The 26,305-nt window shown below is 42.2% G+C and overlaps 1 protein-coding gene across 5 annotated transcripts in view; it reads right to left on the bottom strand.

The window, feature by feature from the left end:
• Positions 1-26,305, bottom strand: part of SYNE2 (spectrin repeat containing nuclear envelope protein 2) — a 179,606-nt gene that overhangs the window by 62,981 nt on the left and 90,320 nt on the right. For all 5 annotated transcript variants that reach the window (XM_040067028.2, XM_040067029.2, XM_040067027.2 and 2 more), the window contains 20 exons: positions 24,986-25,126; positions 24,470-24,652; positions 23,813-23,950; positions 22,542-22,727; positions 21,419-21,541; positions 19,689-19,871; positions 15,894-16,019; positions 13,397-13,591; positions 12,772-12,846; positions 11,989-12,108; positions 11,103-11,210; positions 9,317-9,511; positions 7,430-7,597; positions 6,352-6,471; positions 5,173-5,285; positions 4,345-4,486; positions 3,316-3,447; positions 2,587-2,739; positions 2,150-2,359; positions 903-1,004 (listed from right to left, as the gene is read on the bottom strand). In XM_040067028.2, the coding sequence (XP_039922962.1) occupies positions 903-1,004; positions 2,150-2,359; positions 2,587-2,739; positions 3,316-3,447; positions 4,345-4,486; positions 5,173-5,285; positions 6,352-6,471; positions 7,430-7,597; positions 9,317-9,511; positions 11,103-11,210; positions 11,989-12,108; positions 12,772-12,846; positions 13,397-13,591; positions 15,894-16,019; positions 19,689-19,871; positions 21,419-21,541; positions 22,542-22,727; positions 23,813-23,950; positions 24,470-24,652; positions 24,986-25,126 (2,913 nt within the window). The remainder of the gene's footprint in view (positions 1-902; positions 1,005-2,149; positions 2,360-2,586; positions 2,740-3,315; positions 3,448-4,344; positions 4,487-5,172; positions 5,286-6,351; positions 6,472-7,429; positions 7,598-9,316; positions 9,512-11,102; positions 11,211-11,988; positions 12,109-12,771; positions 12,847-13,396; positions 13,592-15,893; positions 16,020-19,688; positions 19,872-21,418; positions 21,542-22,541; positions 22,728-23,812; positions 23,951-24,469; positions 24,653-24,985; positions 25,127-26,305) is intronic.

Genomic DNA, 26,305 nt, shown 5'->3' with positions numbered 1-26,305 from the left:
AACATGGCATAACTTAGTGTTCACACAGCACAGCCAAGGAGGGAATTCAGGTCTCGTGTCTCAGGACAACACTCAACACGCCTTTCCATTTACTAGTTCAACAGCAGCCATTAAAAGGAATCATGGACTCAGAAAACAGCTTTTTCTTATGAATCAGAAATATTCAGGGATTGAGACAGGATCCCTCTGAAGGAAGGAAAGCTATACACTTCTGGCATTCCTTTTCCAAGAGTGGTTACCTAACAGATTATAGGCAGTCCTCGCTAGGGAATTCAGCAGGGAACACAGCTCTCAGTCTGGCAGAAAATTATGCCTCTAAGCAAGGTTATGAGCCTGTAACAAAAAAGCTTCAGAATACCCTCCCAGCTTTGGTAATAAGTAGGTAAACGGCCAATGACCATTCTGGGGAGGATATGCAGTCTGTTAATTTTTAATTTTCTGCTAATCCCAATAAAGGTGAAAGGAAATAGCTTAACTGGTCAAATTCCATATGATAAAGTGCTCATAAATGCTGCATGAGAAGACAGAAATACCAGAGTCCCATTCTCACAAAGAAAAGGTAGTTTGGCATAAGAAAAGGCATAACGTGTAGCTCTTTCTTCCCTGCCATAGTGGGGGGTGTATTTGCCCTGGGAGGTTATGGAGAGACTGGTTCCTCCACTCCAGCCACTAAAATGGCTGGAATTGGGTCTGAGTATGGACTGGGGTGTAGCTAAAAAAAAAAAAAAAAGAAAAGAAAAGGAGTGGTGGTGAATACAGCAAATACTGAACCCTCTCCTTCTCCCACTTTAAAAACCTAAGCTAGATTCACACTTTAAAAAATATGAAGCTTCACAAATTGCAGAAAACTGGAGAGAATAGCTAATGCTGTAAAAACTCTCATTTCCTTCAAGTAAAATTACCTGAAGCTGTTCAGAAACATTGTGTCCACATAGTTCATTCAAGCATTGCTGCAGAGCAGCTTTTTTCTCAGTTAACTGATCATAGAGTAGCCGGGTTTGAGTCTGCATAAGAAACAAACATCAGAAACACATCACAAAACAGAGGAGTATACTAATGACCAGACAAAATTACACAACAAACAAAATGATTACCTCTTTAAGTAAATGCATTTTTTTCCTTAAAAAAAACCAAAAACCAAAACCAAAAACCGAACAACAACAACAAAACCCACAAAACCTCACTAAACAAAAAAAAACCCAACACCAAAATAAAGCATTAATTGGACAAGGAAAATTCTGAGTCTGTGTAGTATATAAGAAACAGATTACTCTGTCACAATGATCCTCTGTGGCAGTAAAAATCTAGGAAACTGGTAAGAGAATCAAATTATTCTCTTCTGAAAATGGGAAAATGAGCCCATTACCGGGGACTGATGGAGCTCTATGGATTCTGCATAAGTAAACATTGCAGGACTAGTTCTGTGCCAGTTTGGAGACAACATCCCAGTGTTCTTCAAAGGAGCTGCTTCATTATTCAGCAGTAAAGGGCCAGGATGACTTGCAGATGATGAGCACACTGGAGTTTTGCTGGACACTACAAATTGTATTTCAAAGACCAGACTCTCTCTTCCTTAGTTCAGACTAAACAGCTGATCTGAATATTTTCCAGCAATAGTTAGTAGATTTAGCCCATCACAAGAATCTGAAGAAAAGCTTCTCACAATCTGCTTTTCCACCAAACAACAAAAATGTAAAGGAACAGTAAATGCAGTGGGGTCAAACCAACCTCCAACACATTGCTAAAAATAGCCCAAGGTCAGACATGGCACCACAAGGGAGGCAGCCTGCCTCTCCTGAGGACACAGCAGCTAAGAGAATATATGAAATCCTCCTTGGCCCAGTCCCTACACACAGCAGTTTGTTTTAGCCTGCAGCTCAGCCTGCACAGGATCCCAGATTACTTCCATAATTCTTGCATGCAGATTTTCTACTGTGATCCAGGCCTCTGTGGCAGTCAGCACTGCAAACAGCACTGGAACCAGCAAAATTAATCTGCCTCTTGAGAGGCCAAGACAAGTTTTTTAAGTAGTGAAAAAAGAAAAAAGAAAAAAGCCCATTAGAGGTTGCTGGTCTGTAACCCAAATGCATTAACACTGACAAGCCTAACAAATGCTGTGAAACAAGATGTGCATTTGGCAGTGGAGTACCAGGTAATTGCTATTATGATCCAGCCCAGCTTTCATGGAGCTGCTCCTTGAAGCAGTGGCAGCTTGAGTTTGTTCCAGGCGCGCCTGCAAGTTGTTAAAGCACTCGCAGAACACGTCTGTGCTCCCACCAGCGCAGCTGATGGACTTCAGAAGATCATCCTTCTTCTCACTCAGATCAGCATGAAGTTTTTGCAGCTCCACAGAGAGAGTCTAAAGGGTTGAAAGAAAAACAACATGAGTGAAAATGGTCTGTGCAAGGACTCTTGCCTGTAAGAGGCAGCAGGACTCGAGTTGATAAAAGCAACAGCCCCCAAATCTGTGCAATACAAAATAATCTGGTGGTGCTGTTCCTGAATAATGCCAGCAGAACAGAGAGGAAATACCAGGCTATATGTGTTCTGCTGTAACAGAAATCCAGAAGAATTTGGGGCATTTACCTCATAGAGAGCCTGCTGCACAGCTGCCTCTTCAGTGGAGAGCACAGAGGTGTTCAGCATCTCCTCCATGTTATTCAAACACCGGCTGATTGCCAGAAGCAGCTCAAACAATTTTCTGTCCAGATTTGAAGAGACTTCCTCTGCCACATTATCCTGGGTAAATGCAAGCCAGTTTTCAGTACTTTCACCCAAGGCATGGCTAAGATTCATTCACTCGTTTAAGGTTAGAGGTTTGCTGAGCTAACAGTAAAATGGAATTAATGAAACACTGAGGGACAGACTTGAATATGTGCATGTAACATTCAGAGCTGTAGAGGCAAAGCTGAGACAATGACCCTTTATGTACTGGACACTGGCTGTGCTCTTACACATCTCTAATCTCAGGCATGAGCACAAGAAGTTTGTCTTGTCAGCTCCAATCCTGCAGACTTATGGAAATCATTCACAGGCATTCATACTTCATACAGTTTGAGGATTTTTACCCAAACTACCAAACTTTAGGACTCACGTAGAAGTATCGTAGTGGAAACTCAGAATGTTTCCTCTTAAAATCCTCAGCCTGTTTCTACATTGCAGTCCATACCCAACACAAAAGCTCACTACAGTGAAAGCCATTTGCAATAATATGATTTCTGGCTCTTTCCCAGCATCCAAATAGTGTCTTGTGTCTAGAACGTCTAGAACCAACCCCTGGGGTTTTTTGCAATGCTTAGGACATGCCATTTTTACCTGTGCATGCACCACATTTGCTTCCTGGCTTAGGTCTCCCAGCTGGACAGTGTAAGTTTTCAGCTCTTCCACAGTTGGGGTTCCTGCACCTGAGAATGTGCCTCGAGGCAGCACATTCATCTTTGTTGTGATCTAACATTTGGAGAGAGAACATTGCAATTAGAAGAACAGCTCAAACAAAGTCAAGCTATGGGCAACAAAATAACACTCCTGTCAAAAAGCACTAAAAGATTCAAGGCACTGATATAAAGCAGTTGGATAGCAGGGTTTCCTTTTCATGGCAGAAGTTGGGCAGGCAATGCCCTGATGGAAGCTTGACTGAAAAAGGAGCCTCTGATTCCCAGTTTTATGGGCTACAGCTGTAGTTTGGGTTAAGGCAACCCTACTGCCCACTGCAGGGCAAGTCTTGCCTGAAGAAGAGCTAACATTCATTCTTTTACGTGTCTGATATTCTTCCATGTATTGCGGCAATTTCAGAGGACAGAAAAATCTAATAATTCTAATTTAGTATGAACAAAGCTGTTAATAACAGGAATTACAGTTTTATCCAAACAGTAAAAGTCTGCAGTCTGTCCAGAACATCCACGCAGCTCAAACTCTGCTTTTGATGTGTGTGAGAATGAGAGAACGCAGTGGTGAACGGCAGAACAAAATTAAAGCCAGAGATTTGCTTTGACCAAAATGTTCTCACTTGTGGGAACTGAGATTTCACCCACATCCACTGGAATCCGCTGCGAGCTTGCTGGATAATTTCCTTAGTTCTCTTGAGAGAAGTAAGCAGATAACATCTACTCTGAATACTAACCACAGGGATCCCACACTATGCTTAGCAGTCACTACTTCAGACACATGATTTACCCCAAAGTAAAATTAAAAGACAATTATGAAAACACTATGCAGTAACAATCTCCTCTGGAGAACGCTTGCACAGGTTTCAGTTATCTGATGGAGAGCCATGCTACTAAGACACAGAAAGGTACACTAATTGCTATCTACACTATCAGAGTGTTTTATGGAACTTAAACAAACCTGAGGTTCCACAAGCTGGCAGAGAGGAGATTTCATCTTTGATGACAGCTCCTGTTGTAAATATTGCCATTTATTACCCATTTGATCCTTTGGAGCTAAGGTGGCATCAGCCTGCTTGTTCTTTGAGTCAGATTCTCCATTGCTGTATTGAGAAAACTTTGTTAGAATGACAATTACTGAAGCAGAGAAAAAAATAAAACTAGGTTTCCTTATATAAGATTAGTTTGTCTCACTCCTGCCTCAAAAGCAAAGTGAAACCAAGTGCATGTATGATTATTAATCCAAGCTTTGATAAACTTGTTTGGACTTTCCCCTTCACATGAAATACGCCAGGGGCCTGCTGGCAGCCTCCACCTCTGAAATGACAACATGGGGAGCACAGTCCTTAGGAAGTCTTGGTTCCATGCTGGAAGGTGCCCGATGCCAATTTCCCTTTTTCAAAGCTGCTGCCTTTACACTGGCTGGGTGTCTGTGCATTTGTACAGCCATGGCTGTGAACAGAGGGACTCAACTTGCCTGATTTAGCCATGGCAGGGGTGAGTCCTGCCTGATCCTGAACTCTGGAGTCAGCCCAGTGTCAGAGAGGCTGTCACAAAAGTAAGCCAACATTTCTCTGGACTGCTGATAGCAAATTCAGAGAGGCTGTCACATAAATGAGCCTCCATTTCTCTGGACTGCTGATAGCAAATATCCCCAAGCTTCTGCCATTTTTCTTCTAAAGGCACACAGAACCAAGAAGCAGAGAACCACGGGTGCCACTGCAAGACTTCAGCAGGTTTAGGCAGTTTTACATCACTCAATCTGGTAACTGATTGTGTTACTCTGTACCTGGATTCTGATTTTGGAGTCACGCTGTCCTCAAGCTGTGGCTGCATTTTTTCCACACACGACTCAATAAAGTCAATGAGGCTTTTCTGCTCAGCTGCTTTTAATTTCAGGTCCTGTGCACAGAGAATAACATGAACAGTCATGTGAACTGTAATAATCTGAAATGATGATTGTGCTTTTCAAATCATATTTTTTTGTGAAATCATTCAGCACAGAAAAAGTCATTTAGCTAGGAAAGAAAGACTACATCTGTCAGAATTAAATGCAGTTTACATATAAACATGAATTTACAGAACAAACCATTTTCTGCAAACACGCATTTTTATGGAATGTATTTTATGTGAAATCATTCAGCACAAAAAGAATCATTTAGCTAGGAAAGTAAGACTACATCTGTCAGAATTAAATGCAGCTTACATATAAACATGAATTTACAGAACAAACCATTTTCTGCAAACATGCAATTTTATGGAATGTATTTCTACCTGAGCTAAAGTTTTAAAAGCAAAGCCCAACTAGAAACAAATTGCATAAAGAAATTTAAACACCACCGACTGCAATCCTTACATAAAGAAATAGGCAAGGGAAAATGGAGGTTTGCTCAAATACGAGTTTGAGTTGCATTAGTTAAAAGGAGAGTGTTGAATGAAAAGTGAGCAATTCCAGCAGCTCAAGCTGCACCCTTTTCTCAAGCTCTTTTTCAATAGCATGAAAAAGGCAAAAGTTAATTTACAGTTAGCAAAATAGAAGTAATTTGCAGAGCACAGAACATTACAGGATTTTTATATTGTGTTAACAACAACCTTAAGACTCATAGCAAGTTAGGCCATGTGTTCACAAAACTTTAGTTTCAAACTTACTTTCAAAAACATTATCAGTGCATAGATTCAGATTTCACAATACATCAGAGTTTTAAAGCTATGACTCTTGCCTTGTTTCACAATGATTCGGATGGCATCACCCACCCCTCCAATGTCATAGCTTTATGATATGACTAAAACTTTTGGACAAGGGATTTTCCCTCCTGACAAGCTCCCCAAATCCTGGAGGAGATGGGTAGCTGAAACCCACTCCTGACAGAGTTGATCCCACAGGGAAAACTGCAGCAGTTGGAAGTGCAGCTGTCCCCCAGCCCACAGGGGATGTGGAGCAGCCTGGATGAGAGGAGGAATTAATTACCTGTGGCTGCTGGAGCCCATTGTGCCAAGGCTGTTGGGCAAGGGGCAGCTGGGATGTGCTGAAACCATCGGAGTGCAGGATCTCCAGGGGCTCTGGGTCAATCCTCTCCCTGCTGGGAACCTGTAAAGGGAGACCCATTGTGGGAAGGTTTCCAGGCCTGAGAATAGAGCAGAACCCCACAGGTGCAGCCTGGGGAAAGGGTAAAAGCAGAGCTGCCTTGGACTTTCCACTCACAGAATCAGCAGCACATGAAACACAACTGCTACTTCTGCAAAGATTTTTGTTACTGCAAGTTTTAACATCCTAACCATTCTAACCTTCTGCCAAGGTCCTCACGTGTCTCCCCCAATAGTTATTTCACTTTCTCTGCTTTTCCTGCTAGCAGATTAGCTGACACTAACCCTCCCTTCTTTCTGTTTGACCAAAATACAGGGATGTGCAATTTATGCCTATAAATTTGGTCACGCACCTGGATTTTCAATCTGCCCGTGCTCACAGCAGTATTTCAACACAAGCCTTTACCAGTGCTAATTCACACCAGGGGGACTGTGGCTGCTCTTAAATGAACACATCAGGTGGGCTTCTCTGATCCCATGCACAACAGAGAGGGAAGGAGCTCTGAAGCCAGGAGCTGCCATCTCACCCACTGGGAAACTCAGTAAAGACTGTGCAGCTGTGGTGCAGGAGAGCTGACAGAATCACTGCATTGAAGCATTCTTCAAAGAGAAAATTACTAAAAGGCCTCTCTGCTGTGATACTGTCACAGACAAACATCATGGCCTTTTGGAGGCATTTAAAACCAAACCCTAAGTCCTTATCCTGTGCTCTCAGCAAAATGCTGACCTCTGTCACTGAGCACTTAAAGCAGAAAAGATGCTGTTCAGAGACTCATTAAAAATCCAATACTTGTTGCAAACTACAAGTAATTGTATAGCACTGGGAAGCAGAATAATGGCAACTCTGACATTTCTCCCTTCCTTGCTTCACGTGGCGATCTCTAACTGTTCTTCTGCAACTGCAGGCCATTAAAGCATCAGGCCTCTCAGCTCCTGCCCCCCACAACATTTACATGCCTTACCTGCTCTTCAGTGTACTTGTCTTGAAGCATCATCTGGACATTCTCCAAATTGCGCTTCACCTCCTTCAGCTTCAAGGAGAGAGCCTCTGTCTTTTGTTGGTAGTCTGCACTATCTCCACAATCTTCCAGTAAAGAAAGGACCTTTTGTTCAATCTCTGATAACCTCACCTAGAAGGGACAGCAGATAATTACTCATTCTCAAAAGTGCAACACTCCTTTTCTGACAACATTCTGAAGTCAATGCTCACACCTCCCCTGTCTGAAAAGAAGAGAAACGTGCAGGGGAAAAGAGAAATATCTGCAATCCCCCTAAATTTTCTCCAATGTAGTCTTTTTATTCTGGACAATTAAATGAATTTTATACAAAGTGAGTCTTAAAACTGTTTCAAACAAGTGCATCTGCAGGATGTTATCTTAACTCAGATATCAAGTAATAAGAGAGGAGAGCAGAAATGACAGAGTCCATTTGAATGCAAGAAGACAACACACCTCAGTGGGGGAGAAAGAGGCAATGCACACAGTCACATCACTCTTTGGGAGGAATGATTCTGAACACATAGAAACTCTTCCATGTGTCAGCCAGGCCATTGTCAGCTGCTGGGATCTGATTTTTGATCCAAGCTGCTGTGAATCAAAGTGCATCCCTGCATACTTTAAACTCCTATTTTTAAGGTGAGCACGGAGAAAGGTACCATGACTCAACTGCAAAGTAATCAGCTGCAAAAAATTAATTGCTTCACATCATACGCCCATATCTAGAGACTGTTTCTCTTCCATTCTGTGTGCATTTTTCTGTGTAGATCTTGATTAGGTTAGAGAACCCTCTTCCCCTGCCCAAGTTCCTATCTTAACATTGAGCCAGACTGTTTGAAGCTGACAGGAATTCAGCCTGAGGCAGGAATTCAACCTTCCTCCAGGGCTGGAGCTGCCCTGGTGAAGCCTATGATGACAGGAACCCTGAAGAGGATCCAGACACAGCCTTCTAGCATTCAGGATCCTAATTCCCACCAAGTTCAGCAGCTGAGCACTCGGCTGAATCACAGCCTAAACCCAGAGGCACTCCAATTAAAAACAACCACCCCAGAACAACAACAAAACAGCTGATAATGTCTCTCAGTAATTTAAAATGGGGACATTTTGGTATTGGCTCCTTTATTGTGAGTGAAATCTGTTGCTCTAGGTAGGCTCAGTGCTTGAAGCAAACTGGCACACCAGACTGGCACGGCAGGGAGCTTCAGCCCTGTTTTAATCTGCACATGCTGCATGCCAGGGCTCCCTCCCTCCCACCCAGCCCCTCGTGCCAGCCCTGTTTTCCTCCTCCCATTTTCACCAACAGGTACCACCCACTCCTTTTGTTCCGCTGTCATGGGGGCACGGCAGTAGGTCCAAATATCACCACTGCTCACTGAGGGTAGCGGGAAAGCCACTATTTTTCTGTGCTGGTAGTGTATGGAAAAAAAAGAAAAAGAAGAACTTAGCAGCATGGAAGCTTTCTTAGACCACTCTTTTAAATCACTCTGACAAGCAGAAAGTGAAAATGTCAAAAGAAAAAAAATGCTCTTTTGTTTCTAGCTGATCAGGTCCAATGAAAAACTGCCTTTTAATAGAGGATTCAAACTACACTCAGCCACGGTTTTGAAAATAATCCAAATCGAACCAAAGCTCTACATATACTCCAGAATTGTACCTAAATCCCCTGGATGCACACAGATGCCAAAAACTCGAAAACCAGGTGTTTTAAGCAAAGCCTGGCGAAGCTGAAGCCAAGCAGTCCCTGTTCTGTGCACACAGTGAGGGAGCTGCTGAAGCAGGAGAGGGGCAGCAGGCAGAGCTGCTCTGCAGACAGCCCCCAGGAAGGGGACGGCAGCAGCAATGTCACCACCTTACCTGGCAATCAGCGAGCTGCGGCTCCACCATCTGCTGCCTTTGGGGGGTCTGAGGGTCTGACCTCAGGGACATTTTAGTTTTGTCTAGCCATTGCTCCAGCTCGGCCACCTGGGCTTGGCACACCAGGAGGATGGATTCTGGCTCAGGCCTCGCTCCATCCAGCGCGGCGTTGGGGACCGGAGGCGGCCGGTGGCTCTGGAGCAAAGCACATCAAAGCAACCTGGTGAGCGACCTGGTTTTGTAATTTCCCTCCCCTCCCCTCACCAGTGAGAGATGATTAACTTCCACACTCACAGAGCCCCAAGACAACTCTGTCGCCGCCGCGTTCCCAGACTTGGGAAAGGGAGGGAAAAGCCACAAACCAAGAAGGAAAAAAAGGAAAGAAAGGGAAATGCAGCAAGCAGGCAGTCCAAGATCTGGTGTAACAGGTTTCCAGGCAGAGATTTGCATCTGCAGGGATCTACCTGAGCACAGCAGCTACAGCTGAGTGCACAGGAAGTGATGACTCACCATTAACCTGTCCTCCCCTGAGGAGAGATGTTTTTCTGTGGGAGTTACACGCAAAAGCAATGCAGTTGGAAGCTGCAAAACAAGCTCTTGGACAACACTTACAAGCTACTTGTGTGCGTTCAGTTCCAACAGTTAAATATGCTTTACTCGGCCTCTAGGTCACACCATAAAAAAATGGTGTATTTTTAAGGATATCTTGAGCAATTCTTCTTAAATATGCTCCTTGAAGAAGCAATATTGCATTGCAAATATCCATAACTGAAGTCCAAAGTACTTGGAGATAAAGAGCAGTGACTTGGAAGGCTGCACAGGTCTGTAAATGCCTCCACACATGCAAATACACTGGTACTTTGTAAGTAAATGAAGCACACCACCACAAGAACAGAATGCTACCTGAATGCTCCTGTGGCTCCACAGTACACATTCAGGCAACTGAGATGGCCAGTGCTACTGCGCAAGCTTCATATTAAAATGAGATTTGGCAGGAAAAAAAAGAGAGCCAAAATGCATTGTTTCAGCTATAAATGTCATCACAGAATGATCAAATAGTTTGGCTAGGAAGGAGCCTTTAATGGTCATCTAGTTCCAATCCTCCTTCCACAGGATATTGGAAAAAACTTCTCCACTGAAAGGGCTGTCAGGCATTGGAACAGGGTGCCGAGGGAAGTGATGGAATCAGCATCCCTGGAAATGTTCAAAAAATGTGTAGATGTGGGACTTAGAGATAGGGTTTAGTGCTGAACACAGTGGTGCTGGGTTGGACTCTACAATCCCTTTCAGGTCTCTTTCAACCTTAACAATTCCAGGATTCTGTGATCCTAAAAGCTGAAGCTGTTCTGCCACCACACTGCTGCTCCTGGCCTTCCTGGAACACTCAAGCCTCCATGCACTCCCTTGGATCTAACCTTTAGGCTGCTGCCCACTCCTCCCTTATCATGGGCATGTCAAGCTCCTTACTTCCTCCTGTAACTGCCATTTAAAAATCCCATGGCTGACGTATGTTTACATCACTCAAACCCCTCCATTTGTGCCTGGATGAATGACAGCAGCACCCTTGCTGAAAATGCTCCATTGTGTTCCCTAGAAAACTGCACTTTTAAGGAGCAATTGAAAATGTATCACCTGCAGCACCAATATGGAGAGGCCCACAAAGGGTTGCAGGCATCCTACTGCAGCAAACTCCAGCAGCAAAACCACAATGGACCAGGGCCTCTGCCCACCAGGGAGGTCACACAACTCATTCAAGAAGTCACCTTGCTCAGGCCTTCAAACTCACCACAGCCAGACTGCCATCTCCTGTGCCAGGACCTTCAGTGCCCTCCAACGTTTGCAGAGATGTTTCTTCATCACGTTTACTGTGTGGTTCAGTTACAACATCCTCATCCTGGAGAGAGAGAGAGAGAGAGGCAACAGTGGAAATATTTACCTTCTATGTAGATAGTGCAGGAGTGGAGATGTAGCACGTTGGGACATGGTTTAGTGGTTGACCTGGCAGTGTTGGGTTTACGGCTGGACTTGATCTTAAAGGTCTTTTCCAGCCTAACTGACTTCCTGATTCTATGTTCCATTGCCTTGTTGTGATAGAGAAGCCTAAAAGAGCAGCAACCACTCAACCTATTGTGGTCCTGGCCCAAGAATATTCACAGAGAGCAGTTTTGTTATGCCTGTGGCACTGATGTACAGAAACAAACAATTGCAGCTGTCACAACATTACTGAGGGACCATGAACAACAGAACAGCACCAAAACTGTAGCTGATTGAGTGTCCTAGACACTGATTTTCTCATGCACAAAGAGAAACTCTTCCACAAATCATCCCCCACATTTTTAAAGCCTTTCCAGGAATCAATGAAACAAGTGGCTGCCACTAAATGTGCATTTCTACCTTTGGGGGTTTTGTGAAGCTAAAAGGAATTAGAATCATTGAATTATTTAGATTGGAAAAAATGTGTAAGGTCACTGAGTCTAACCAGTATGTACAACAGAAAAAGAGACTCTAAATGGCAAGATTTAGTGTGAGATGGAAGATATGAACATGGCCACCTTGTCCTGCACTCCTACAGTTCTCTTGCATTGCAAGCTTCAGCAATACTCAGGACTTGTGCAGGTCTTTTCCACAAAGATGAGTTCCCATCTCCACAGAGATAAACCTGAGTGCATTACCTGAACAATTCCATCTGACAAGGTACCAGAAGACCAGGAGGTTGCACTGTCTTCCTTGAGCCTTTCATCATCTCTTTCTGAAGGCCAAAAACTTGCATCTTTCTCTGTGGCTGTACTTCCCTTTGAAAGCAGTAACAGCTCAGCTTTAGGAAACTCAGCTGTTCCACCAGGCAATGTAAAGCACTGCAAACTTCTAATAACTCTCTCCTCTATTTCTGCCTTGTTTATCTATATTTGTGTTTCCCAAATCCCACCTCTCTTCTTGCTCTCTAGCTCTGCTGCAAGATGAATGGCAGCTGGGTGACACTGATAATGTTCTCCAGAAACCGCAGAATATTCTCATTTCTTACAATACAAAAAAAAAAAAAAACACACCACAAAAAAAACCCAACAACCACCAAACCAACAAGAAGACACTATCTATCTTTCTCCTGTCCTGTCCCCTAAAAAGTCCTGCACGTAAAGAAAATTGTGCCAGGGAAGGTGCAGAGTGAGAAACCCTGAAACTGAAGTGTTTGGATCAATAGTGAGGCACAAGCTGTCCAAGCTGTTTGGACTTCTTTGCACTGTCTTGCCATGGAGTTTTTTTCCAAAAGCATTAGCTGTATTCCTCTGCAGTTCACCTGGGCATTTAGACCCCTCAGATTCAGAGCAACCTGTAGGGCAGTGTCCCCCAGTTTCTCCCAATCTCCCAGGAATCTCTTCCACCCTAACTTCACTCTCAATACCCTAATCACACCCTTTTCTTCTTAAGTTCATACACAGAAAATACACTGGACTCACCTTGCTGTGTAAAGAAGAGTCTTCTGATTCTTCATCTAAGGAAGGCAGTAGAGATATCACTCCTCTTTTTTTCAACTACAAAAATACACACAGAGACAGAACCCAATTAATTGTGACAAGAACAGCAAAAGCCTCTTCACTTCTGCCTCTAAACCAAAACAAATTTACCACTTGAGATCCACTTTTGGAGAAGCACTGAACATCTGGCAACCTACATTAAAGTAACTGAAAGCTGCAGATTCTAAGCACCTCTGAAAATTGGGACTTGATGCTGTTAGGTTTCAACAGCACAGCTACAAGAGACAAATTTCATTTTGCCCCATGAAAATAATTTATTGAAAATCCCAGCACAACTGATTATCAACAAAACTACACATGGAGCATTTTGCCATTGATTGATGCAAACTTCATACTGAAAGTGAAAAATGTTAAGAAATGAGCAGAGGCAGACCTCTCCTACCTTCTCCTAGACATGCCTCACACTCAGTCCTTCTGAACACAAAGGGGAGGAGAAACAGTATTGATTCACACAGGCAGGGGTGCTCCTCTCTCACATGCCACTCCTCCAGGAGCAGGAAGGGTTTTTTACCTCCCCTCTTTGGCCCTCAGGTGAGTGATCACTTACCTGCTGGCCAGAAACATCAGTCCCAATCAGGTCACTCTGTGCTAATACAGAGGCTGGAGGTTCATCTGCTGCTTCAGGCACTTCCTGCTGCAGGCGCTGGTGAAGCTCAGACATGGAATTCTTCATCCCGGTAAGGAAATCTTCCTTCCTTTGGCACAGCTTTATGATTTCTTCTTTCACAGCTTCCATTTCTCCCTGAGGAGCAACAACATCTGTAAGCATCCATTTTTTTATATAACCAAACAGCAATGTAACAGATGACACCTTACTGGCATTGGGGCCGCTTCCCTCTTTTCCTTTTTCTGGGCTTTGGGACAGTTCCCCATTGTCACTGCAGGAGATGTCCAGGTTCATGCAAAGCAACAGCAACAGATTCAGCTCAGGACAGCACTTGCCACTTGTGATGCAGAACTTGGGAGTGTGGAAGGAAATGTGGCAGGCTGGAACGAATTCTAACTAGGTCCTGCATATCCATGAGAATGCCAGCTTCCTCCAGGACAAGGGGAATGCAGATGGGTTACATTACTCCGTGTGTCAGAGCCGGTGATGCTACTTCCAAACTACCTTCCCTGGCAGCCTGACACTGAACACTGGGGAAAGCCCTGAGGAGGGCAAAGACAGCAAATGAGGGTAGCTCAGGGCTCAGTCTTTGCTGAAGATGGCCCAAAGGAAACAAACCATTTGGTGGGTGTTGGGGATGTGGCAAGAGCCAAAATGATCCCATGTCTTTGAATGTGATATGGGAGAAATAAATGGACTCCAACAAAGCTTAAGGGAAATATTTAATGTTCTGCAGAGACTAAACAATAACTCAAATAACTGCACTAACAGAGGGAGAAATAGATCTGTCTTGGTCTCCTTCCTGGCCATGACTATTGCTCCTGCCAGTGTGCTGCCTTTAGAGCTTTTTCCTAGGGCTTTCCTTACCACCCAGCCTCCAGGAGGAACCAAGAAACCCCAGCAAATAACAAAGTAAGACAGGAATTGCCCTACTCCCTTCATTACTGAAAGTGCTAAAGCTCTTTGAAGCATTGTTCCTTGCTCAGAAGACTGAAAGCTGGCTAAACATCCCTTTGCACACTGGGCTCAGTTGATCACAGCAAGCTTTGATGCCAGGCTTGAAGTGAGAACAGCACTGGCTCCACACTATGCTCTATCATTAGTGATGTTATGTAAGTAATAATCTGTGGCAGATGAAAGCAGTGAGACTGCTGGTCCTGTCTCCACCACAGCTTCTGTTAATAGCTCCAGGGTGGCAGCATGACAGGAAAGGTGGAGGGAGGAACTCCAGCAAATTTTCAAAGGACATGGGAACTCTGCTCTGACAATGCTTTCTTCCTTTTGTACACTCAAAACCACAAGATAAAATCATCCAAAGGTAAAGGAAAGAAAATGTCATTGAAATGAAGGATCAGACACCCATGACAATTTGGCATGTTTTTATGAATGTCCACTAGGAACAGTATATCTATTTATTTCACTGCAGGAGACTTCCCAGCACAGATTTACCAGCTACCCTTTGCAAACTTACTTAGCCATGACCTCCTCAGAAACCATATCTTTCTTAAAATCACCCCTTTTTGCTGAAATCCTTTAGTAAGATGGGCAATTCCACTGCCCACTTCTATTCATGCAATGCTGCATCTGCCAAGTTTTCTGCTAAAACAAGAACTATTAAACATAAAATCCTACACTCAGAGACAAAAACAAGGAGGAATCAGGAAATGAGTCATGCTGAGCACATCAAGCCTCCAACATCCAACCAGCTGACAGCAGAGCAGCTATGTACTTAGGAGCCTACTGAGTGATTATAGTTATTAGGCAAGTACAATGTAAGTGTATTAACTCTAGTGTGACTGACTGGGAAAAAACTGAGCATTTCAGAGGCGCTTTATAAATAGTTATTACATTTAATTAGTAATTTCCTGACTTCTGCAGTGCAATCCTTAAAACACATCTTATTTCTGCATTAAAACAATCAATTCATCCATTACAGAAAGCAGCTGACTGTAGAGAGAAAAGCAACACATGTTTACCAGTGATGAAAACGCAGTGTGGCAGTGAGAACAAAGAAAGGAGTCTCATGAATCCTCAAAAGTAGCACTGCATGACCAGTTATCAGAAAGGGACCTAGTTCTCTCCTTAGGCACAATCCCAAGCTGCCACCTCAGGAAAATTAGCAGGATGCTGACCACAGGTAAGCTCTCAGTGCTGCTTATTGTTTCACCAAAACAGCACCCAATTTTTCTTCCAAGTTGATAAAGGCATAAATGACACATCAAAATCAGTAAGGAGTATACTATGAAAGATACACCCAACCTGCAAAGTAATATTAATTGTAATTAATTGCATGGTCACACTATGGCATTCAATAGCCTGCTTGACTGTGGTGAAGAAGGGGAGCACACCACTATTTCTCAGTGCTCTGCATCATCATGATTAGTGTTAGTCAGGATAAGGAAGCTACATGGGAGAGAAAATAAAAAATGAAACCCACCTCTGGACACGGAGTCTTCTGAGCCTGTGGCTGATCTTCATGTGACATTTCAACCAAATGGTTCTTCAGGAGTTGTTTCAACTTTTCAATTTCTTGCTCACATTCTTCTGTTTTCTTTACAGTTTCCTGTGAAATAGCAATCTCCATAAATAATTTTGAAATAAGGAGTACATAAACAAGTCGGTAAGGAAACCAAGTTGAACTGAAGCCTCCTTTGTACCTGCAGTTATGTGTAACAGAATCTGTGTTTGTTCTGCTAACTTTGCACAACCCCATCCCTCACTAAGTTTATTATTCACTTGCCTAAGACAAACAAGCTGCTCTACCCACAAGTTGAAGTATGGTGGAGTATTCCATCTAGGAGCTCCAGAGCAGAACTATGAACTTGGCTATTGAATGGATATGGAGCAGATTTCATCACATTCATTACAATTTAGCAAAGGTTGTGAAAAAGAGAGAAATTAAAGGGTTTCATATCAAGTAGAAAGCTTAACTGGTTTTTACTGGTGCTCAAGTCTTTACTGCCAGCTAGTTCAGCACTAACCAAAAATGAACTGTGCTGTACACCAGGCAAACACTGCAGCTCAGAGGATAACCCAACCACACTGGCTGACTATTTGAATACTTGCAATAAAAACGATAAGCATTCCCACCATGTGAACTTCTGTCGACACGGCTGATAGGAAAACTTATATGTTATAAACACCAAATTCACTTTTACTATTTGACAGTGACAGCAAAATCTCATTGCCCCCCCCAGGCTTTGCTGTTCATGCAGAAATGGGCAATCACCCCACACAGCCATACTTGTCAGTCACAGCCTGTCATCATGTCTCAGGCCATTAGGAAATTGTCACATCTACAAGTCAGAATATCTCGTGAAAACACTGAACATGCACAGCACTTGGTGGCTCTGTGCTCCTGCACCCAGAGGTTGAGAACTAAAAGTATCAAAGGACTGCTCCTCAGGTGCCTCCAAAGGGTAATGAAGAAACAATGAAGTCAACAGGCTTGATCCTACTGTGCTGACAGCAGCCCCTGAATGACCCAAGAGGTCAAAGACCTCACTGCAAAGCGCTCACAGACTCTGCCTTTCAGAGCAAAGAGTCTCTCCTGCTATGAACAGCAACTGTGCCATTACTTCAGTCACTTCTTCACAGCAGCACTCCCTCTCAAGAGAATGCAGGTTAATAAGGTTCTAAATAACCATTATTATTTTACAGGTCTTAAAAGTGAGAAGAAACTATTTTCCTCACTTACAAAAAGAAAGGCAATTTGAAGGGGAAGATATTTGTGACCTATAATCTTAGTGTCACAGGCAAAGAATCAGAGAGGAAAGAAAAAGGAATAGGTCTTCTTCTGCCCATCTTTAATGAGAAAGTAAAAGAAGACCTCCTAAAAAGAAGATTCTCCTATTCACACCTTCAATTCCATGTGAATAGGACTGTTTAGTAATAAATTGAGTTCTACCTCAAATTTCCTTGATATAACAAAATAGTCTGAATATTTCCTACACAGACTCCAATGTCCTCTGTCACGGACCAATATGTGAATATAGTCACTTACCTGAAGAGAATTAATTGGTTTCTGCCTTCTACTCGGGGAAAAGAAAATCTGATTTTATCCTTTATCCAATGCAACAAATTATACCATATATATGGGACTGAATTTCTTCCTACAAGTGCTGCCTTTCTTTTGAGTTACTTCCTGGTTAACAATTGCTCTTTACTTTTCATATTGTGGTAACTCCAGAAGACCTACCCACTGAAAAGGCCCACCTACCCACAGTGTATTTGTTTTGGAAGAGCTTGGTGAAAATGAGGCCAGTAAATCATCACATATGCAAATAACACCATTCTCTTGCACTGAGAACCAGCAGAAGCAGATGTGGCTTCCAGATCTTCCTGATGACGTTATTTAGGTGTGGAACTTAATAGGCCATTAGAAAAAAACAGTGGGCAACATTCAACAGAGAATCAAGTCACTTAAACCCCTTAAACATTAAAAGTGCATTTTCAATACCTATTACAGGTTTTGTTTCTGACTCTTTCAGGTATTACAGTGCAACTTAATTATACAAAAGTTACTGATGCAATATTCCATTGCCTCATCCATGAGCAAACTCATCTAAAGACTAATCCCTGGGGAAAAAAGAAATGTATATATTTGCACAGGAAGCTTGGCTCCCATTTGCTTTCCTCTCTAGCAGGATTCTTACCCCCCTTTTTAATGCAGCACTCCAAATGCAATGGTTTAATGGCTTTATCCTTTGTTACACCTTAGCTGGTGCTAGACTTGTATTGTAGTACTGCTGCTTTCAACCCATTGAACTGCTCTGGAAAACCTCTTTTGCACAGTTTGATACACTAGGTGTCAAGAATTGCAATTTTTCCAATCCGTTTTCTCACAAAGAAATTTCATTCAGCTACAGATTGTTTGGTGTCTACAAGATAAAGGCAAATGCTGAGCAAAAAAAGGTCACAACTTTACAAAAAGAACAAAAATCTAGAATTTGACCTAATACTGCACAAAAACCAGTTACAAGTGTCATGACAACAACTGATAATTTGAAAGCACCCTCTTTTTGATGCTTTTAAAGTGTTTTGAAAATTCTCCATCATTTTCATCTGGTAACTCTGAAAAAGGTACATTTTACCACATCCATTTTTTGGACATAAGGAACTGTATGGACTAAAAAAAAAAAAAAAAGACTGTAGGGATTATACAGATCTAATACAGTCACTGCTTTTTTCTCACTCCAAGCATGCACTAGTCATTTGGTATGTTTGAGTTTTTCTCTTTGTGTTCTGCTCTTGAATTCATGAAGTGAAAATCAAAAAAGGACATTCCCACTTTAGCTGTCACTTGTCTGCCTGGCCTCTGAAATGCCCAGTTGCATGTTTTAAAGCATTCTGCTTTACCCTAATAACTCAGGAAAACCAAATCAGCAAAGATAATGCAACATTCTTCCAGGTGCTGCCAGCATCCTGCCAAGAAATGGATGGGTCACAGGAGACCTTTAATTCCTCTGCTGCTGTGGGAACCAGCGTTACCAAACTCCAATTTCCTGCAGCCTGGGCAGTGGAGCATGACCAGGTCCTGAACTAAAACCTCCCTGAGCTGGTACAACCACACTGCTCAGTGGAGTGCTGCACAGAGACCCCTTCAGGCTTGGAGCTGTTCCATGACTCTCCCTGCCCTGGAGTTAACACTCACTGACCCACCAGCACTGCCTTCTCCCGCTGTTGTCTCCCTTCTGTTTCCAAACCTGGCCTAGCCAACAGCATCTCCAAGAGCCCTGTCACATGCTGGCCTGCCTCAAAACAGTGAATTAACCAGGACACAGCTGCAGGGAATGGCCACTTTCCTGCCTCACTGATCTTCTGCTGTTAGCAACTGCTATCTAATGACTGTCAACAAGAATTTCCATGGTCAAGGTGAGTTTCAGGAGTTGAATGTTGCAGATGTGAGCACCTGCATCTAATACTGGACTTCAATCACAAACTGTGCAAAGCTGGGGCATGAAACACCTGAGCCTTCATTTCTTCTACAGTGCCCTGTCAGCTGTGACTGAATTGGAAAACTGAAATGTCAAGACCATTCAGCGCGCTTTGTTGCAGGATCAAAGTAAATAGGAAAAGAAAAAGAAACCAGAACAAAAAAAAATCCCCAAGCCATTACACAGAAGATACACTAGGTATAACTACATGGCTGCAAAAGCAATACTGTTTAAAGATCAAAATTTCTTTTAAAAAAAGGTGGTTCAGGTGACCATAAAAAAAAAAAAAAAATTACCTCCAGTAGCTCATTTTGTTCCTTAGTAATTTTTTCTAATTTCTTCAATTCTCTCAAGAGTTGTCTTGCTCTTTGGAAGACTGAGAAAGGTTGCATTTTCAGCCCTGGCAGTCGAAGAGCATCTTCATAAGACTGTATATGAACAATAGTTTTCTGCATGGGACCAACATGCTCAAGTATAACCTGTCAGGATAGAACAGAGATGATGGATGTGATTCTGAGTTAGAAAAACCAACACGATAAATTTATACCATGGTGAGCAAAAGCTCTCTTTGGTGAATTTCCCATTTAAGAAGGATGAAATTTTAATCCCTATATGGGCCAATCATTTAAGAGTTGGACTCTATAATCCTTGTTGGTCCCTTACAACTCAGAATATTTGTGATTCTTATTCTTTAAATAAATAAGTGAAAATCCATGGGGAGGTTGTCTAAAGCAAGACAAAGATCTAAGTTATATTTACAATTCTGTTTTCTCTGCATGTACAAAGTTTGCACAGTGACAAAAAAGGCTCACATTCAGATTAGTTGCTATTTACTAAGCAGCTCATTTCAAAGCAGAACACCATTGGCAGCTAAGAGAGTTCAAGCGGTGCAAATTCTTTGATGTCACTCTAGGCAAATTCTGGGTTTTGTCTTTTGTCCAGCAAACCAGTCATTTTATAATGGTCCTAAAAGCAGCCTCATCAACAGAGATGAGATAATGAATCAAGATGGAAGTCAGCAGAAACTCCTGAAGATGGCTCTCCTATCAAGGACAGCAGTTCATATCACAATACTTGGAGTGAATGCACAGTTTACAATCACCTTGATCAGTCTGGGATGAACGGAAATGTGCAGTTTCATAGCACGATACATGTTTCATGGAAGAGTCAGTGATCAATTTATGAAAGACAGAATGACAACAGCAACTTGTAACTTCTTGGTTCTCCTTAAGAAATATTAAATCCTGCTGGGACCTCATTCAGCAGGGAACTCCAGAAGAAAAAAATAATATAAATACAAACCACCTATAGGCTTTTTAATTATTAACATTTTTGTTAAACTCCCTCTCAAGAAGATTTTGTTTTAAAATGCCCCAGTGGAAATATAGTTGCTTATTCCCTCATTCATAAGCAGACTGTCTCAGGAATTTTTTGTACTACCCAGGCTTTGATTTACAGTAAGGAAGCAGGTGAACATTATTTTCCAGAAGAAATATTACTTTAGTTTTTCCATATAATGTAGTTATTACAAAATTGTTCTCTGAGTAACCAAGCTGCACAGTTTTGTAATGAGAGTTACACTGCTATGAGAGGGATGATGACATTTTTATTCCTCACCTGAAACTGAACCCATGCTTTTTGTATTTTAGGCAGGTAACACTGTGGACTGTATGTGGTGTGAAGTAAAAGAATCCTCTGCTAAATTTTGCCTCCATTTTTGGAAAAACAAGGCCTAATTTTCTAACTTCAGATTTCCATTTGGTGCCAAGTGGAGTGGTGTTCAGCAAGTGTCTCTCGAAAATCAGCCCATAAACTTCCCAAAAAATGGAGATCCTCAAATATGGCAGCTATGCCTGACATGCTTAAGTTACACACTCGAGTTCTCTCTGGGCATATTCTCCACAATGCTTTAATTTCAAGTGCTTTGTGTTCAAACCATGACTGTCCTTGAAAAGGTCTCTCAACAGTCTCACTTCAGGGTTTACATGGATCAGGAAAAAAAGCCTATATAGGAGTTTTCACAGACCTGTCCATGTTTAAGTTGGTCTTTAGGAGAAAATTCTAACAGATCTTCTGATGACAGGATTGTCTTCATTTCTGCAACATCCTTCTCAAACACTTTCACATGAGATTCGATGGCATCCAACTCCTGGATTTTGGAAACAAAGCAAGTATTTGTAGATAGCCCAAACACCAAAGCCAACTTGCATTTCTGTCTTTCACTTAAATTTAAAAAGAGATACTGAAAAATGAGCGCAGCATATGCAGGATATGTTAATGGATGTTATCAATCAAAAGGCTAGTTATTATAAATTACTCTTGGTCATAACTTCTAAAGGAATTAAGTATTCAAGATCATCTGGTCTGTTTTAAACCCTGAACTGAAATATCCTTAAAAATTCACATTATAAATTACTAGCAGTGAGAAGACAGTTTTCCAGTGGTGATAGTTAGCAGAATAGGAGAGTGCTGTAATTACACTGTTGCAGCTTCCAGTAGGAAGAGACTTATGTCAGATGGAAAAGAATCCACAGACAGCTGTCTGTGAACTCTCACAGAGACAGTCACAGAGCAGATTAGGCTGGATGGGACCTTGAAAGGTCTCTGGTACCCATCAAACCAGGCCACTTGAGGTCTGATCCTACTGAGATTTGAGTATCTCTTGAGGGGGAAATATTACCCCATCTACGAACACCTGATACAGTGTTTGACCAATTTCACTGCAAAAAAAAAAAAGAAATCCTTCCTACTATGAAGATGTAATTTCCTTTGTTACACTTGAGGTCTGTTACTGCTCATCTTTTTGCTGAACACCCCAAGAAGAGTCTGGCCCCATCCTGTCTGTAATCGCCCATTATATAGCAGCAAACAGCAGCAATATCAACCTCTCACCCCCAAGCTTCTCTGAGCTGAACCAACCTAGGATCACAGCCTTTCCTCCTACATCCTGGGCTAATCCTGAACTTCACAGCTTAATTAGTTACCAAATGCCTTCTGATGGTTTGTTACCAAACAATTAATTTCCTCGCTTGGCACACCTACAAAAACCAGCACTACACCCTGGTTTTTCCATGCAGGTGATATAATCTGCATTTCCTATTACCTGATGAAGCTCTGCTAAAATGCACTTATGGGTCAGGCAGACTTACATCAGCAACATGCAGGATTTGTGGAAGAATCTCTGCTATCTCATGCTGCAAAGCTGCTACTTGAACATCTATTTCATTCAGGTGTTGCATTACACTGTCAGTTTCAAAGATGGGTGACAGCTCCTCCAGCTCCATGAAGATACCATGCAGCAGTTTTTGCTTTTGTTCTGAGTCTTCTAAAGCCATCTGGAGACAAAATAGGAGCTTAGTTTGATACATCACTGCTGAACACTAAAGTTACAGAGGTAAGGATCAGAAGGAACAAAACGCTCCAGAAAATATTAGGCCAGTTGTGGGTGATGTGAATTCTCTTCCCCTGCAATGAACTGTTTGAGCTTTTGGATTAGCTGCAGTGAACAGTGTCATGAAGAACAGTCAGGGCTGCAAGAAATGCACGTGATCCATTTGTCTGGGTGCTCTGCGAAGGAAAGGACTGAATGCATGGTTCCACCCTAATGCAAGCCCAGGGTGCATTTCCAAATCCACTGGTTTCACAGCCCAGGACAAACAGAACATTCCATTTCACAAACACAGGAGACAATAAGCTTTTGCCATAAAAAACGTTCCTGGGTTTTGGAAAACATATTCTCCCCATTGTGGCTCCATGCTTTTGTAACATACCAGCCCAGAATGGCCAGCTACTTCCTGCTGAGAATTCTTACTAGCATTACTACAAAAATCTGTTTTGAACACTAACTTTCTCACTTGGTCTAAGCCAAGGAGTGGATGCACAGAAAGCTTGAATTTTAAGTACAAAATTGCCAGAATTTTTTTTTTTTTTTTTTTTTGGCACTGGTCCTGATCTTTCCTGTAATATTACAAACATTCGATTTTTGAAATTACAATCCGAATTACCTTCAAGAAACAGTGAGCATAGCCTTCCAAACCACAACTCACTTCAAAGTTTCCATCTAACCCACAGACATCAAAAAACCCTTTTCATCAAAAGCACTTTGCCTTTTTGGCTCACATACAATACAGAAAGAATTCTATATATGCAGGCAGTAAAAACTGACCAGAGCCACTTAGCAGGGTTATAGAAGACAATCACACACTTCTGGAACTTGTACAACACTTCAGCACTTGCAGAAGATAGCTATGTCCAGTACCAAAAAACACTTCATGAGTGTCAACTATAACTGTTTTTCACTTAAAGGATTTACTGTAAATGGTAAATTACTTATGTCAGTAACAATTAAGAATGGAAAACTGCATCTGTACAGAAGAGTAAGTGCTAACAGGAGCATTTATCTGCATCAACTCCTACCTACCTGGAGCTCATCAGTATGCTTGTGTAAGCTTTTTGCAGAGTCATGCTGAGCATCAGCTCCTAGCAAACTGTTGGTGCTTTCTATCCAATCTTTCACATTCTTCAAGTGCTCCTCATATTCTTCCATCTTGTTGGTGGCCTAGGAAATGACAGAATTTTACAGAAAGTCACAAGTTAATTGCTCCACTGTATAAGATAATCTATGAACAAGATTAAAAGAAAACAGAATGCATCTGGCATCTTGGTCAGTTAAATTAGGATGGTGAAATAAAAACCATTTTTCTGAAAAAGTTCCATGATTTCAGGCTATCCCCTCTCACCAAAGTGATTTGGGTGCTTGCATGTTACATTTCATGGGGGCATTGTTGCAATTTGTATGGCAATGGCATTTTAATACACAGCCCATTAGCAGAGTCTGAGAGAACCACCTCAACAACCACCCAGGGGCAAGAATTCCCCATACAAACCCCTCAACCGTGGCTTGAGCCAGTCCTTTGGGGTATCCACTCCAGAAACCCCAGCTACAACAAGCCTTGTCACAGCAGGCCAGTGACTCTACTCATTAGACAGCCTCCAATGACGCTTCATGCAAAGCCTTCACCCTGTTTTGTTGTTTAATAGGATTGGATTTTTATGACAGTGTTCCATTTGCACCTACCTTGTTGAGAATGGCAGTTCTGCGCTCAGCACGCTGTGAGACCTGCTGGTACTTCCTCAGGGGGGCCTCCAGGATATCCATCAACTCCTGGGCATGGCAGGAATCCTGCTCCACTATATCCTGCACTTCTGCATCCAGCTCGTTGAGTTTGTAATGCCAAAGGTCCAGCATATCCCAAATTTGCTGCATGTGGAGAGGAGGGAAACGACATGGAAGGTCAGGCTCAAAGATAACAGCAGCATTATTTGTTCTTCATGTGGGACATGAATTGCAAAAGTTTCAGAACTGATATGATGAGAACAGAACACTTTGCATCTACTGGTGTGATGCACAGTTGGAAAAGGCAGGGATTTTCCTGTGAGAAAGAATTGATAAATATTCACCAGCTAAATGCTTGCTTGTACTTCTCCTTTTACAGACATAAAATGAATGCAAAACCACTTTATGCTAAACCAGGCTCTATAAAAACAACCAAAAATCTTTTAACACCCACAGATTACTTTTTGGCAAGATTACCTTCTGAACTTCTTTGGCTTTTGCAATGTTTTCACTCTTCTGTTGTAACATCTTTTCAATAGCTTGAAGGCCATTGTTAATAGTTTCTGCTTTTCTTTTCAGCACATACTGAGGAGAGTTCTGCAAGACTTCAGAGCTAACCTGCCAGAGCAAAGAGAAAACAGTAGGGGAGATTACAAAGATCTGCTTCTTTCCATGCACCACCTTACCAAAAATATTCAAATTCTTTTTGTTTCTCTTGACGAGTCAGTTAAAAACACTGGAATGGAGCTACATTTGCGGGGAGAAGCATTACCGTGAGCAGGTTCAACATCCCCAAGCTGTTCACTAACTCATTCTCCTTAAAAAAACCTGGCTCAGAAAAGCAATCCCAGAGGAAACAAGCACCGAGGCACTGCAGCTGCCTGGCTGCTTTGCTTCACCCTGCTCTCATCTCTAACAGAGGCTGCAAGGTGGGAAGGATCTGGATTTATGCTGTAAGAAACCCAGAATGACACCTTTGTGTCTCAGCTGACAGCTGCGACTTCCACGTAACAAATACGGGAATATCGAAGTGCATCAACGCACAGCCAATTTCTCATTACAAGCTTGGAGATTTATCACTGAAATAAAAAGCTCCAAGAAACTTCATTTCACTCTGCAAGACTCCACAAAAATGAAAAACTGATGCACTGGAGGGCCTGATTTTCTGTGTAAAGAGAGAAACTCCCAAAGCTGAAGCTGAGTAATTGCCTGAGCACAGGACTGAGCAATGCAGCATAAGCTACCAGGTTACTATGGGCTAGACGAAGTGCAGGGAGCGAGAAAAGTCCTTGATCTTGCCCAAAATGACATTTTTTCTTACTAAACCCTGCTGGCTGCCAGGGTCAGCCAAGCACCTGGAAATTGTTAAATTGTGGTAAATTCTTTGTGTGCTGCAGCCCCGGGATTTAGGGGGCAAATGCACACTGAACAGTTTCATGCTGCCTTGATGCCAAAGATTTTTAATTTAATAGTTATTTTAGTTTGAAGCTCCTAGCACTGAAATACTTTATCCTTGTTGTGGGATGAGGAATTAAGACCATTTTTAGTTAATAAATTATCTACTCATTTCTTAATTTTATTAACATCATTTATAGATTCTAACACGATCTCTAAAAAATACCCACAGTACAATGTTGCATTGATAAAATTTCATTAATCAAAATAAATATAGACAGAAAGAACCAGAGGGCTCCTCTGAAATACTGCTCATACCACAAAACCTGTGAAGTCAATCTGTACTTAGTGCCTAAGACTTCCTGGAAAAAAGGAATTCAGGCTGTAATCACTGAAAACTTG

The sequence above is a fragment of the Hirundo rustica genome, chromosome 6 (genome assembly GCF_015227805.2).
Source record: "Hirundo rustica isolate bHirRus1 chromosome 6, bHirRus1.pri.v3, whole genome shotgun sequence".
Classification (NCBI taxonomy): domain Eukaryota; kingdom Metazoa; phylum Chordata; class Aves; order Passeriformes; family Hirundinidae; genus Hirundo; species Hirundo rustica.
This window is presented reverse-complemented; position numbering and strand designations above follow the sequence as displayed.